This window comes from Bombus pascuorum, chromosome 12 (assembly GCF_905332965.1).
Source record: "Bombus pascuorum chromosome 12, iyBomPasc1.1, whole genome shotgun sequence".
NCBI classification, from domain to species: Eukaryota; Metazoa; Arthropoda; class Insecta; order Hymenoptera; family Apidae; genus Bombus; species Bombus pascuorum.
The window spans coordinates 7,946,444-7,960,533 of record NC_083499.1 but is presented as its reverse complement, the minus strand read 5'-3'; the positions used below and the strand labels follow the sequence as shown (position 1 = coordinate 7,960,533).

Sequence of the window (14,090 nt, the reverse complement as noted above, 5' to 3'; positions counted from 1 at the left end):
TACATATCGATAGCAGAAATGAGCAGGGAGATTGCCGATGAGTATGGAAGAAATTCGGCCAAAAATCTGCTCCATGAATTACCGCCTCTAGCGATCAAATAAACGAACTATACGCTCGTTTGCTTTTTAAGGGTGAAACGAGCATATGTAAGGGGCGGGGGAATGCGGGTTCGTACGGAGTTGGTTAAAAGCAGTTGCTTAGTGCGAATTCGAAAATGAGCAACAAAACGCTGCATGCATGTATAAGTTTTCGATCGTTGTTTTCGTATGAGTTGTTGCAACTCCATTAATCCTGCGACGAAATCAAATCACCGTAAAATGACTTATCTACACGAATTATTATACAGAAAATTACCAACTCGTTGTAAAACTGCACGATTATTGTAAACTTATAAATTGAATTGAATAAAACAATTTTATTTTGCAAATGAACAGAGCGTTTAATTATTTAAAATCCTTCCAACTTTCAAAATCCACAATCTTCAAACTCTTTCCAATTGCGATAAAGAATGACTAAGTTCGAAAAAATTTAGTAAGATCGTTGCTATTCGTTACTACTGATTGCTGCTAGTTGCTCATGGTATCTCGATCATCGTTTCTGTAATCGATACAAAGAAAGAATAATTTATTTGCAATATGTAATTCACCTTTCAAACAATTTTTATGTCTTTCGATCTTTACCCTTCACTAATCGCCGCGCCGTTTCGAATTTTGCGTGTAGTTCGGCCATTGTCCGCTAAAGGTTGATTTGTCGAGATGCATTTCTTGCTTAACATTTTTAACATTGTACCAATGATCTAGCTATCTATTTGAACTGATCTCTGTTGACAGTTTCCAAGCAACATTTATTTTTTCGTATACTTTCTTAAATTGAAACAACCGTTTTTTTTTTTATATATAATTAGGTAAATAGTAAAATGTAATTAAAGGCAAAATAGTTTTATATTTATATAGTTAGACAATCAAGGCACTTCTATCAGTTTATATATAAACATAATTTATTTATAATCTTAGCATAAATTTATCAGCTACTGTAGTATGACCATAGTATGACAGTGTAATATAGTAATACATGATATATATTGAAATGGTGCGATCGTATTTGTACATAATGTCAGTAAATGCTATGATTTTTACAAAATAAGAGTTAAGAAAGGAATTATATAATAATGAATTTCTTATTGTTACATTTTTAATTTTTCTTCTTGAGCAATCAGTTGATTTTTTATTTTCTGTAGGAGTTCCTTTTTGACAGAGTCTGGAACAAGTGTTCTTGCTTTAGTTGTAACCATTGAAAGCAATTTATCATAGGTAATATCATGACCGTGTTCTTTTATTAAATCCTTGCAGATTAATTTTACTTGATCTCTCCATCCACATTCAACTAATCGACGACGTAGCAACTCTTTTAGCCTAAAAGTAAGGTTGATTTTATAATTATTAATTATTTAGACTTATCTAAATAAAATAAATTGTTGTATGGAGATAACATTATTACAAGAAATAAAAAGATGGTATACGAGAGTTATCAATGTACAAGGCAAAGTTAATATTCGAATATTTTAATCGGTGAATGCACTAAAGAATATAATACAAAATTTTGGATATATATATATATATATATATATTTATAAATGAATATTTACCCGTCGCGATCTCCAACCATAACTAGCCTTTGATGTGGAGCAGTCTTCATTAAAACTTTTTATTTTATCTACTTTTCTATTGACAGAATTTTATAGCTTCTCTTACAACACGATCTTCAAAGACAACTTTACTGTTTACTCCTCTTAATATGTAAGATAGGTTATGTTGTTTTGTCTTTCGAGTTCATAACCTAACATTCTTTTATTTCTCAATTTCTCATATAGGTGATGCAATAATCAAACATGAGCATAGATTCTAAAAGTGTTGTTTAAAGTAACCTCTCATTAAAATACCATTATTGATATTTATTCATAACTATTTCAGTTTTTTACAAATGAAATATTTCTTATTAATCCATAGGTATGTAAAATAGGTAAAGAAAATAGATGATAAATTATTAAAAGACGATTTCAAAATCTATTAAGACAATTCGTACAATGTTTGCGATAATTTCAGAAATATTATTTTTACTTACAGCATGCAACGTATGTTAAATGTTATTTGATCATTGTGACGACTATAAATATCACTTTTGTATTTTATTTAAATACTTTTTAACTACTTTTATCTGTTAATTTGCATTATTACTATTGATAGAATTTTGTACAGAATTAGTCTATATGGATGGCGTAATTCAATACTGTGCAATAGTTGTTGTTTACTTTTATTCCGTTTGTACAAGTAACATTTATCATCATTTTAGGAGATGGCATCAACACGAGTAATCAGTTGCATTTCGTACAAAAGACTTGCAGCAGTCTCTAGTCTAAAAAATATATACATTCTTTCTAATTTTAGTATTAATTCTAATTTTCGACAAAATGCATTATATTGTACAAAAAAATCAATTGCCAAAACAGATTCTGTTGAACATGAAAATAAAATACAAGTTGGATTTGCGGATGTAGGTAAATTTCATATGTATATATGGACACATATAGCATAAAAGCTAATACCACCCTGAATATTGTTTTTATTACAGTTAAAGAAAATACAAAATCTATTGGATATTTAGGTGTAATAATTAGTGGTATAGGAATTACTGCTTTCATGTTTTATATGATTTTTGATGAATTATTTTCCAATAAAAGCCCAAACAGCGTATACAGTAAAGCATTAGATCGCTGCATCAAACATCCTAAAGTAACAGATGCCCTAGGAGAACCAATAAAAGCATATGGAGAAGAGAGCAGACGTGGACGTAGAAGACATATAAGGTGAAGTTATATTTGTACTTATTACCGTTCCTCTTTATAGTTAATATTATTGTTAACAATATATATAATATTTCAGTCATATTATCTTTGAGAGGGATGGAGTACGTCATATGAGAATGAAATTTTATATTCAAGGTATAAGGAGACGTGCAACTGTGAATTTAGAAGTGCAGGAAGTAAGATATAATGTTTTTATATTTCGTAGACATTCAGTTTAAGATTAATTAAAAATGTAACTTTTATGTATTAGGATGAATCTGGCAATTATATGTACAGATATTTATATGTACTTGTGGATGATATTTTGCAAACTATTATTAAAATAGAAGACAACAGAGAGCAAAAGAGGAGCTCCAGTACTGAAACAGAACTTGAATGGAATTAATATGTTAGATCTTTCTGATTAATATTTGGACATTATGTATAGAAACGCATACAATCGATTATTTGCAACAATATTATTTTAAATACACTTTTGTAAATTTTGTGTCAAATAAATATGGTGATACTTGAAAAAAAGTTTTATATTTATTTATAAATCGTGGGTTGCACAATAGTTGCACGAATAAATATTTTTACATGTGTTATAACAAGTTCTTATGAAATAAAGAAGAAAATACGCTAGTAATAATATTTCTCTTTAAAAGTAATAGCCTTTAAATAGATGTAACATTCAGGAAATTCGAGGAACGAAAGTTTACTTATGTGACTTCATCTTCCTGTAACGAGAATCGAGGTTCAAGCGAAATAAATAAAAATGAGTTACAATACCTTTAAGATAATGTTTATGTTATTACTAACAGAGAGGGTAAGTATAATTTAGAATGAATGAAAAAGAAAGAAAGAGGTAAATAGTACTTACGATGGTTAGGTAAAGATGCGAAGGGATCGTTAGTATTCATGATCATCTAAAAATTGATCGGAATCTGGGGAGAGATCATGTCGTCTGCATCATTTATGATGCCAACTGAGTCTCTGACAGTCCTTCATTTACTCGCGAGCAGATCGACAGAGCGCGTCGTCTATATCAGTCCGCGTTGGAGCTTAAATTGTGACGTGATATCATACAGTAACTCCTTGTTTAATTCTGAATCTTTCTCAAACTTATATCGATATTTGTAAATTATTTCGATGTTAACAAATTGACATTTCATCACAGAGTTTTAGCATACTCTCTGTGTCTTTTAATCGTGTACATATCTCGATGATTAAAATATAATTTAAAATTCTTCTAAATTTCTTAATTTTTATACGGGAGATTAATCTTTTCGTGGCAGTGAGTCAATAGCTGAATCGAAACAGAGTCCTCTGAATAAGTGATTGGTACCGCAAGATTCAAGTTTCTCTTCGATTAATTGAATCAGATGACCTGTCGTCGGTAATTATGTTTCGTAAAGATAATTCAACGAGAGGTGTCCTGTAGAATGATCGAAGCGTAATCGCGTGTCGTAGTGGAATGACACTGAAATGTCATCAAAAGCATGGGAAATACTATAAACTTTTGAATTTGGAAGACAGACAAAAGAAGAAGAGAATAATTAAATAAAATATATCGTATTTATTGCCGTACAAGATTGAAAAAAATGGGCAAGGTTTGTTCTTGTTTTTCACGATTTAGAGCAATTTTTAGGCCCGAAACTGTCACGGACAGTCCCCTTAAGCCATTATGCACAAAACCGGAATGTCTTCCACGGCCACCTGCTGCATCTAGTTCTGGTAAGTTCCAAGCGACACTGTTTACAAGTTAAATAATTGCCAATTGGTACGATCGCTTCGAAGTGTAGATCAAACTATGCGTTTGCAAGAATTTCCGTAATCCAACGCGCGATGACAAATACATTTTTATACTTGTAAATCAATGTAAACATATATGGACAATATACCTTTTACTTTACACTTGTAGAAGTTAAACTGCGATAACCTTCTTGCGTGATTGGTGACTTTGACGCGTGTAATTCACAGATACAATTTACATTTTCTTTTATATTAAATAAACGATATCAGAATACCGTGATTTGGCACGCGTGAGAAGAAAATTACGTTTCTAAAAGAATATCGTTCTTCGTAGAATCTCGTTCTATTTTGTAAGTCAATTTACCGAGAATCGATTTATTCCACGCTCGAACAAATAGCAACGTGTTATCGCCATCTAGACAGAAATCGATGATTTATCGTGCTTCTATTATTATATCGAACGTAGTTATAACGGTGGAAACGAGCGCAGCTCAAAACAACCCTCGAAGGATTTCCAAAGTTTCTAGTCCTTGGCACGAGCGACGCTTTTCTTCTTGTATACATATTCTTAAGACCTATTTTAAGAAAGCACGTGCTAGCCAGCTAGTGTATCGAGGATGCTCTTCGATCTTCGATATGCGCGAAATGTGCTTTCGATAGTTTCGATCATCGTTCTTCGTAATCATTCGAGCTATATCGAAACGTTTGCGTTGAGTTTGTTACGGCGGTGATGTCATTAGCCGCTACATGTTTTTAGGCAGCTACGTAATTTCGAAAACTTCCTGTTACTACTTTTTCGATGTAACGGCGCAACTCGCGTTGCTTCTGTTTCACCGGCTCGGTATGGTTTCAAGATCAAGGCGAAGATTTACGAGAGAATCTTGGAAGAAATATTTTTCAAAAGTTTAGTCAACAGATATGTTCGGTCGGAAATTAGCAAGCAAACAGAAATCGCGCGAACAACGTGAATTCCGCTCGGCGCTTGAAAATTTGGTCGATAGTACTTCACTAAAGAAAATAAACTCGTCTTGTCAGCCAGATGGGAAATCTCACTTTTCGCTTCTTTCGCGGCCAGTCGGCCCAAATCCAATTATTCGACGATGTACGTCTCGTTAGTCTTGTTACTTTCGTCGTGACTCTTTAGCCACTATCGTTTCGATTGCGATTCTTTCATCCGCCAATGTGCAATGTGTAAAACGGATAAAACGTCCCTCCTCTCGAGACTGTGGATATTTGTGAATCGATAAAAGGTAGAAACGAATGCGACGTTACAACGTGTGTTTAACGGCCTCGAGGTGTGACCACTGCCATGAATGAAAGTAAAATTACGCAAGTGGCACCCTGACCTCTGAAGCATGACGTCAGCCTCAATTACGCACAGTTGTATTATTACCCGAGCTTTTTCCGAGATCGAAAGCAGACCCAACTATTTATGAATCATCTTCTTGGCATTCTTAATTGTGAGATAGCAAGTCATGTAACGCGAATACGATATTTTGATGCGAATTCATTCGCGCCAACATTACTTCGATCGATTTTAAAACCGACCAAACAAGTTATCTCTTCTTCTGGTAATTTTTTCTAGCCAATCGTTCTTACGCGATTACTATGTTCGGATTAAAATAGCGCGCGATGTCGTCGTGCAGTAAATAAAAGCCAGTATTAACGCATAGTATTAACGAACGAACGGAGCAATTCGTTATACGATAAGCATATCTTGGATGTTCCCCGTTTCTTCAAAATATGCGTCTTCCTGTCGCCTTGCGTCTGAAACTGCAATAATACCATGTACAGTATATACCAAGAAGAACGTTAATCTTACGCGGATATCGTTGTTCGCATGAAACGAAAGGAAGTTGCTGTTGCATTAGGAACATGCATACCCGCTATTTATCGCCGTAGCTACGGCACGTGCTAAAACTCGTCACACAGGCTTTTGCTTAATTATTTACAGCCGCTTCTCTCGCAAGTGTAACTTCGCTTCCTCTAGCGCTGATAACTTTTTACGATATTTGCACCGATAGAAACTCAAATCCACGTGTTCTATGTGCTCGTCCTATCTTCGTTGAAAGTTAGTTTGCCAGTAATTGAGTCAATATTCTATGAAAATTATGAATATTCTCGATCGTGGCAGATCGTGGATTCTCAGTAGAAAAGAGATAAATCGTTTAGAGAATAAAAATTCTATTCCTATGTTGCATCAAATACATGACATCGCGCGTCATCATCAGTTGCTATGGATAATCTGCATTCTAGAACACTTATCTGTATCTACTTAACTATATATATATATATATATATACATGTGTATAGCAGATTGCCTCGTGGCGTTATTTTTAATCGAAAACAATACCATTAGGTATGTAGATGCCATAATTTCTTGCCGCTTACCAACTCACCAAAATAGCATCGATTTCGTATGAAACCGGTTGAAGTAATCGTATGACGGCTGCACTATATAGAGATACTTTGAGTAATTTGATCGTTTAACACGATATTTCTTACGCGATCGACTGTCCGGCTGTCGGGTTATTATATATTATGCGATAGATCAATGTTTATTTCTAATTGATCCGGTATAACATTAAGTACGACGGTGTTAATAGAAAGGTAACTGAACCGAGGAATTTTCACTGCCAAGCTAACCGATCGTAAGTAGCCACGTAATCTTGAAGATTAAACTTTAGTAGATAAATAAATTTGTTCTTGCATCTGTGTTTTCCTAACGATTCTCCGTTATTACGTATAGGCAGCTTACGATTCTCCGACTTATGTACAGAAACACACACACACATATACGTGCGTCGCAGCGATAGAAATTGCAAGCGAATAAGCAGGAATCTCTGAAACGATAAAAAATAATAAGAAAGGTGCGAAGAATTGGTGAAAGGAGAGAAACAGAGCGTAGAGGATCAAAGAAAATTAAATAAACGAACAATAAGTAAGAGTAATGTACACGACGAAAATGAAAAACCTAAAGGTGTGAAGAAACGAATAACGCGTAGAGAAAACAGAGATAAATTAATTGTAATGTCTGGCTGTACCAAAAATTTAAAAAAAAAACGAATAAAGTAAAATTTATAGAAAATCAAAGGATGAAAAAAGAAGAAGAGACGGGGAAATGAAAAGAAGCGAAAAGATTTGAAAAAGATGTTTCCGCGTGTTACTTAAACGCGTGCTTATTTAGCTTTTCGATGTATCTGTGATACATATTTGTCGATAGATACGTTGTTTCCGTCCGCACCCTTTCTTCTTCCGTCTTGCAAAACTCTCCGAGTGAAACTTGTTAAAAGTTAGCCGTGTGAAAGAAACTGTCGGTCGTAGAGATTGGTATTCGTCTATTTACTCTATGGAACGTTTTCGCTTGGAATCGCGGTTGTACGAGGACAAACGAATCGCTAACAACGAAAATAGGTGACGGCCAATGCGAGCAAGTTGCGTTTCCACTTCTTTTCGCAATATGGGAATTAATTGCGTCGACAAGTTTCTTTGTCAAGGCTTGAATTTTAAATAGCCGCGGCTTTTGCAAACCGATTTAAAACGTCAAACGTCGATACTAATTGAACGTACCGATCGATTCTCGTGATTGTACGATACATGGAAACGAGACAATTATTTCCGCCAAAACTGGTAAACGTGTCAACATCGGCGTAACGACTCTCTTTCGACGATCCGTAGTTTTTCATTGGCCTTGTCAATCTACTCGAACGTATGGATTAGACGCTTTCCACGTACATCTTGATCACGTTCGACCATATAAAGATGCTGTTGGCGATCTTCGATAACCGTTTTCTTGGAATACGGCGCGACAGATTATCGAATATACGATTCGTTTCGTAATTACCAGAGTAAATTGTGAGAAATAATCGATAGGATGAAGAGTAGGTGACTCCGAGTGGTACCTAGACTCATCGATGACGCCATGTATGGTTGCGTTCGTCGATGCAGAAAAGTCCTTGACGTATCTCCTAGAATATAGCAACCCACCCAACGTGCAGGGCGGCGCGGCGCGCTAAGCGGAGCACCTCGTCTCGCCGTTACGTACCATACAGTCATGTACAATATACAGCATTGCAATTTCTTCCTTATTTCCAGAACGGGGAGCGATCGCTCACTCTCAGTGATTTCATAGAACTCTGAGCAGTCGAAGGACCGCGGCGCGAAATCCGCCGATGGATTCAGTCTTTCGTTCGTTTTCGAGGGACGAGTTTGCATTCCCGAGTCCTCGAAGGATGTTTTATAGATTTTACGATCGTTACCGGTCTTTCAATGATCGCCGTCCCAATCCCTTTCCCTTCAGATTTTACTGTGAGTGCTCGTATTCTCGCGATCTCGTTTTTATCTTGAACCTTTCGACGCGCGGTGTTCCTCCTTTCGAAATCTCGCAAATAACAAAAGACCAGGCAATTTTTAATTATTCCATTGGATCGTATCTTCATCGTCGTTGGCAATTCGCCATACGTACGAATTTACTTAAGTGTTTCAGGATGTTGGCAGAATTAGAAATATCGTTATGTAAAGCGTGTTTCGTACGTTGGAACCGTCGCGTCGCACGTAAACGAAGTTAAATCGGTAAAAAAGTCGTACTCGTATTCTGTTCGCAGGGGAAGATTTTGGAGTTCCAGTGTTGACGATCGCAGACGTGGATCCGTGTATCGCTGAGAATGGATTCAATCATAGAACATCCAGATACGACTTGATGGCCAGACAGGACGACAAATCTAGGCTGGTCGTTAGACGGGGACAAGAATTTTACTTACACTTGACTTTGTCCAGAGATTACGAGCCAAGTATCGATGGTATGTCGATAATTTTCACGGTTGACGGAGTCGAGAGGCCGCTATACGGGCACGGAACCCTCGTTGCGACGGCTGTTCTTTATCCGGGAGAACCGTCCGAGGGTTCCTGGCATGCCACCATTGACGCTATTCAACACAATTTTATTCGATTGAAGGTAAGCGATCAAAGGCGTATCATCTTTCATTCGTTTTCCATCGGCGCGGTCGTAACACGAGCGATTCTTCTTTTGTCACTTTCTCAGATCGTAGCAGCTCCCGACGCGATAATAGGCAAGTGGAGGATAGACATCGACACCAAGAACAAGAATTTAGACGGAGCCGTTAGTTACACGGTGAAACAACCGTTTTATCTAATTTTCAATCCCTGGTGCAGAGGTAGGGAAACTCGATTTCGATAAATGAATCGTCCGAATATGCGGGACGATGATTTTTTGAAAATTTTCCAGAGGACGCGGTGTACATGGAGGAGGAGGATCAGCGACAGGAGTACGTGATGGCGGAGGATGGTTTGATATGGCGTGGAAGCTACAATCGTCTGAGACCAACGGTTTGGAAATATTCGCAGTTCGAGCGAGATATATTAGATTGCGCGCTGCATCTGATGATTCAAGTTGGGAAAGTTCGAATACACGGCAGAAACGACCCTGTCGTTATATCTCGCATTCTGTCGGCAGCTGTGAGTACTCGAATCCACTTGGTTCTGATACGTCTTCTTGCTCTCGATCTTCGAGCAAACTCAAGCAAAGTTACCGCGTTACAGGTAAATTCGCCGGATGACAACGGCGCGGTAATGGGTAACTGGTCCGACGATTTTGGAGGTGGTACACCACCGACCAAATGGTTGGGTTCGCAAAAGATCCTGCAACAATACTATAAGACGAAGAAACCGGTCAAGTATGGTCAATGCTGGGTATTCTCAGGAGTGTTGGCCACCGTTTGCCGTACACTGGGACTACCTTGTCGCGTGGTAACCAATTATGCGAGCGCGCACGATACTCAGAGCAGCTTGACCGTCGACTATTTCGTCGATGCCGAGGGGAAAGTTATGGAGGAGATGAACAGCGATTCGATATGGCAAGTATTACGTCTAAGTATACTTGGGTAGTTGCAGCGCGTATCGATCGTATACGCCGCACGCGGTTCCATCATTTTTCACCGCGATCCGATCATATCGTAGGAATTTCCACGTGTGGAACGAGGTATGGATGACTCGATTGGACTTGTCGCCGGAATATTCTGGTTGGCAAGCGATCGATGCGACTCCTCAAGAATTGAGCGAAGACGCGTACCGTTGCGGACCGGCTTCCGTCGCCGCTGTGAAGAAAGGCGAGGTTCTCCGACCTTACGACAATGCCTTCCTCTTCGCCGAGGTCAACGCGGATAAAGTGTTTTGGCGTTACAACGGACCGACTCAACCTTTAAAATTGATTCGAAAGGACGTGTACGGGTGAGTATTTCACGCGTTTCGATCTTCCTTTAAGATCGATCGATTCGTCGTTTATTCGAGCAAAGAGAAAATAACGTCTATTTGTTTTACCTTTTATTTTCTTTTCGGTACCTAGCATCGGGCAATTTATTAGCACGAAAGCGATCGGTAGATGGGCGAGGGAAGATATCACTCATACCTACAAGTATCCAGAAAGTAAGAGATCCTTCGAGGAGCGAGCGAGCAGCGAGTCCTCGATTCTTGCTAAAGTCTTAACGCGCTGTCCCTTGTTTTCGTTTCACAGAGTCGGAAGAAGAACGGGCTGCCATGTTGAAGGCGTTGCGTCAAAGTCAGTCGTTGTTCAGTCGTTATTACCTCAACGAGGAGTTCAACGATGTCATGTTCAACTTCGAGCTACGCGACGATATCGTGATCGGACAACCTTTCAGGTATTTCTTCGTTTGTTCTCTAGCCTCGTTTATCCGCTGTTTCGAATGTTCTCTCTCGTATACTCACGAGACGCGTTCCGTTACAGCGTCGTGTTGCTGATTAAAAATAGAAGCAATTACAACGAGTATGAGGTCTCGGTGATTTTAAGAGTAGAGACGGTTCTGTACACCGGACGGGTCGGCGACCCAGTGAAGAGATTAAGTATCGATCGACTGGTGAGACCTGGAGTCCTCGAGGAAGTGCGTATGGATGTATCCTGGGAGGAATACGGGCCTCGACTATTGAATCAGTGCGCATTCAATATCTCCTGCCTGGCCACCATCAAGAACACCAATTTCGAGTACTTTGCGCAAGACGATTTTCGCGTGAGGAAACCCGACATTAAAATCACGGTACGTAGGTGCTCTTTACGTTCTACCCTATGTACGTTTATCGCGTGATCGACAACGAAGTAAATTAAAATCGTTTCCGATAGTTGGAGAACGAGCCGGAAGTTGGCAAGACGCTAAACGCGACAGCGAAATTTCAAAATCCGCTACCCATCCCATTGAAGAAGTGCAGATTCTTGATCGAGGGACCCGGAATGGACGAGCAGCTGAAATTGAAACTGTCGGACCAGGTAGAGGTGGACGCGTACGCGGAATGTTCGTTCTCCATGGTACCGAAATTCGAAGGTCGCGCCACGATCGCCGCGAAATTTTACTCGAAAGAGCTCGAGGACGTTGACGGTTTCGTCAATTTTATGGTAAAATCGATGAAAGCCGTTACGAACGGCGAGTAACGAGACCCGACGAACTGAAATCGACGGCGTAAGTAGTCTGTATTCACGTGTCTTCCAGCGAGCTCCGTCCTTTTAACAAGTGTTCGTAATGTTTTGTACGAAATAAAAGTTTGAAAGTCGCCTGCCTCGCATATGCCGTATGCGAAGGTGGCGCGAGTCGAACATTTTCGTTCAGATACTATGCAGGATCCTTTTCCTTCCGCGGCGTCTACATCGAGAACGTTTAGAGTAAACGTCAGAAACGAGAAGAAGCGGCAGGACGAATGGCATACCGGTTCGGAACAGGCTTCTACGTTAGGCCAATAAAAAATTCAATCGACAGAGAACTACCTGAGCAGCGTGGATAGCCGGGACTACCGACTACACGCGGCAGGCGATATTAACGAGCGGCGATCGAGAGAGTCGCTGTGTCGTGTGCGTGATTATTCGGAATAACAGACGGAGATATAGGAAGAGGAGGAAGGAGAAGAAAAGGAGAAGAAACGGGACAGGGAAGAGAAACGATCGCGATGATGACGAGTGTTCACGAGCGCACGCATGACACTGACGCGAGTCATGCATCACCATCTAGGAAATTAACGTTGAAATATTATAGACGATGAATGGACCCGATAGCGAGCCAACTCGCTCGGGACGAAGTCCAGCTTCGACCACTTGCCTGCGAAAGAAACTGGCTGCCAGCCGACTCGACGGTAAAACCAATCGACCAAGTTCGTTGGACGGTACGTCGATCGATCGAAATGGGAAAGCAGGGTGGGGTTCGATGACAGACATTAATTTACTATTATCTAAGGACGCGAAGAGTACGCGTGGATATACCGCCGTGCGTGATTTCCCCCGCCTATGTACTTTCGACTCGCGAATCGCAATCGCGTGGAGACGAGGTAGTATTTTTATAACGGGTCCCCGTTTCGATTAAAAGAGACTAAAGAGGAAGAGGAACGGAACGATAAGCTGGTAGCAAGTGAAGACGAATACGAGGATCGTAGAAGGGGGGAAGAAAAATGATAAACGAAAACGTTGGAGTGGAAGAGAGCGAAGAGGGTGGCGGAGGGTCGCGAGGAAGCCGGCGGGAGACGAACGAAGCGAAGAGGGAGGAAGAGAGAAAGGGAGAGGAAGAGAAGAAGAGAGGAAGAACGATATGGAAGATAGTAGTGAGATATGTCTAAATACATAACCGTGACACGTGATGGACGTGTTGCGGCCCCTGTCTACAGGGGTCTCGAAGGAGCCTACGGGGCCCGTACCGATCTCCATTTGGATCCACGGGATTCTGGACTTGGCACCCTGCTACGCGCCATGCATCAACACCCAAGATCCATCCCATTATACCTCATCAGAATAACAAACACGCCTTCCATGCTAAACCAACATTCTTTTGTTCCCATCGAATCCCAGGATCCATCAGAATCGCCGCGAACCATGCGCGTCAGTGACGTATATGTTTTCGTGTAGCCAACAGGCCATAGGGGGTCTTCTCGCAGGCCTACAAGAATCTCAGAAGATATCGTGAAATATCGTCGGATGGCAGAACCGGCGGTTCCAGACCCTCCCGAAGCTTCTCTTCGTCTCTCGCGTTTCCATGGTTTGCCGATTTTCTAACGAACGAAACACGCTCGGTTTCGTTGGTCGTCGTCAGACAACCGTTTTGTTTCATGCGCGTATACACCTAAGATCATGGTTATTCGCTCGGTTACGTTCGCTTTAGAAGGGTAAGAGATCGCCTTTTATCATCCCTCTTGAACCAACGTCTCGCTTTGACGACACGTTTCTAGATGGCAGCACGCTCTCGAATCGCCCAAGGGATGTATCACGTAGCTGGAAATTGATGGCTCAGGGGAACGAAAAACTCGGACGACGATAAAATTTGATTCGCGGGAGGAAACGTTGAAATACGTAAAAATGTCGTATTTAACGTGCAAGGCGAACGTAATAAATCGAACGCGCCAGGGCATTCACGATCGCGTTGCGTATCGATGGTTTAGTAGCGATCGTAAACAATCATAATCGAGATCACACGAAATGCGAGTGACCGC

The 14,090-nt window shown here is 40.0% G+C and overlaps 3 protein-coding genes across 6 annotated transcripts; 2 read left to right on the top strand and 1 right to left on the bottom strand.

Moving 5' to 3' along the window:
• Positions 1 to 808: 808 nt before the first annotated feature.
• LOC132912594 (transcription and mRNA export factor ENY2) lies at positions 809 to 1,809 on the bottom strand. The gene is made up of 2 exons (XM_060970133.1): positions 1,647 to 1,809; positions 809 to 1,413 (listed from the first exon to the last, which is right to left on the bottom strand). Exons 1-2 carry the CDS (start codon positions 1,694 to 1,696, stop codon positions 1,185 to 1,187), a joined length of 279 nt encoding a protein of 92 aa, XP_060826116.1. The 5' UTR covers positions 1,697 to 1,809; the 3' UTR covers positions 809 to 1,184.
• Positions 1,282 to 3,280, top strand: LOC132912593 (mitochondrial import inner membrane translocase subunit Tim21). Of its 3 annotated transcripts, none has more exons than XM_060970130.1 (5): positions 1,282 to 1,419; positions 2,351 to 2,555; positions 2,630 to 2,864; positions 2,941 to 3,040; positions 3,115 to 3,280. In XM_060970130.1, exons 2-5 carry the CDS (start codon positions 2,354 to 2,356, stop codon positions 3,247 to 3,249), a joined length of 672 nt encoding a protein of 223 aa, XP_060826113.1. In that variant the 5' UTR covers positions 1,282 to 1,419; positions 2,351 to 2,353; the 3' UTR covers positions 3,250 to 3,280. The 3 variants fall into 3 exon arrangements, with proteins under 3 accessions (XP_060826113.1, XP_060826112.1, XP_060826114.1); XM_060970129.1 differs by lacking the exon at positions 1,282 to 1,419 and adding an exon at positions 1,873 to 2,007; XM_060970131.1 differs by lacking the exon at positions 1,282 to 1,419 and having other exon boundaries at positions 2,341 to 2,555.
• A 953-nt stretch (positions 3,281 to 4,233) lies between these two features.
• Positions 4,234 to 13,421, top strand: LOC132912590 (annulin). Of its 2 annotated transcripts, none has more exons than XM_060970118.1 (10): positions 4,234 to 4,580; positions 9,203 to 9,552; positions 9,640 to 9,772; positions 9,844 to 10,073; positions 10,158 to 10,471; positions 10,575 to 10,844; positions 10,960 to 11,039; positions 11,128 to 11,272; positions 11,359 to 11,665; positions 11,749 to 13,421. In XM_060970118.1, exons 1-10 carry the CDS (start codon positions 4,448 to 4,450, stop codon positions 12,052 to 12,054), a joined length of 2,268 nt encoding a protein of 755 aa, XP_060826101.1. In that variant the 5' UTR covers positions 4,234 to 4,447; the 3' UTR covers positions 12,055 to 13,421. The 2 variants fall into 2 exon arrangements, with proteins under 2 accessions (XP_060826101.1, XP_060826100.1); XM_060970117.1 differs by lacking the exon at positions 4,234 to 4,580 and adding an exon at positions 8,742 to 8,906.
• The last annotated feature ends 669 nt before the right edge of the window (positions 13,422 to 14,090 follow it).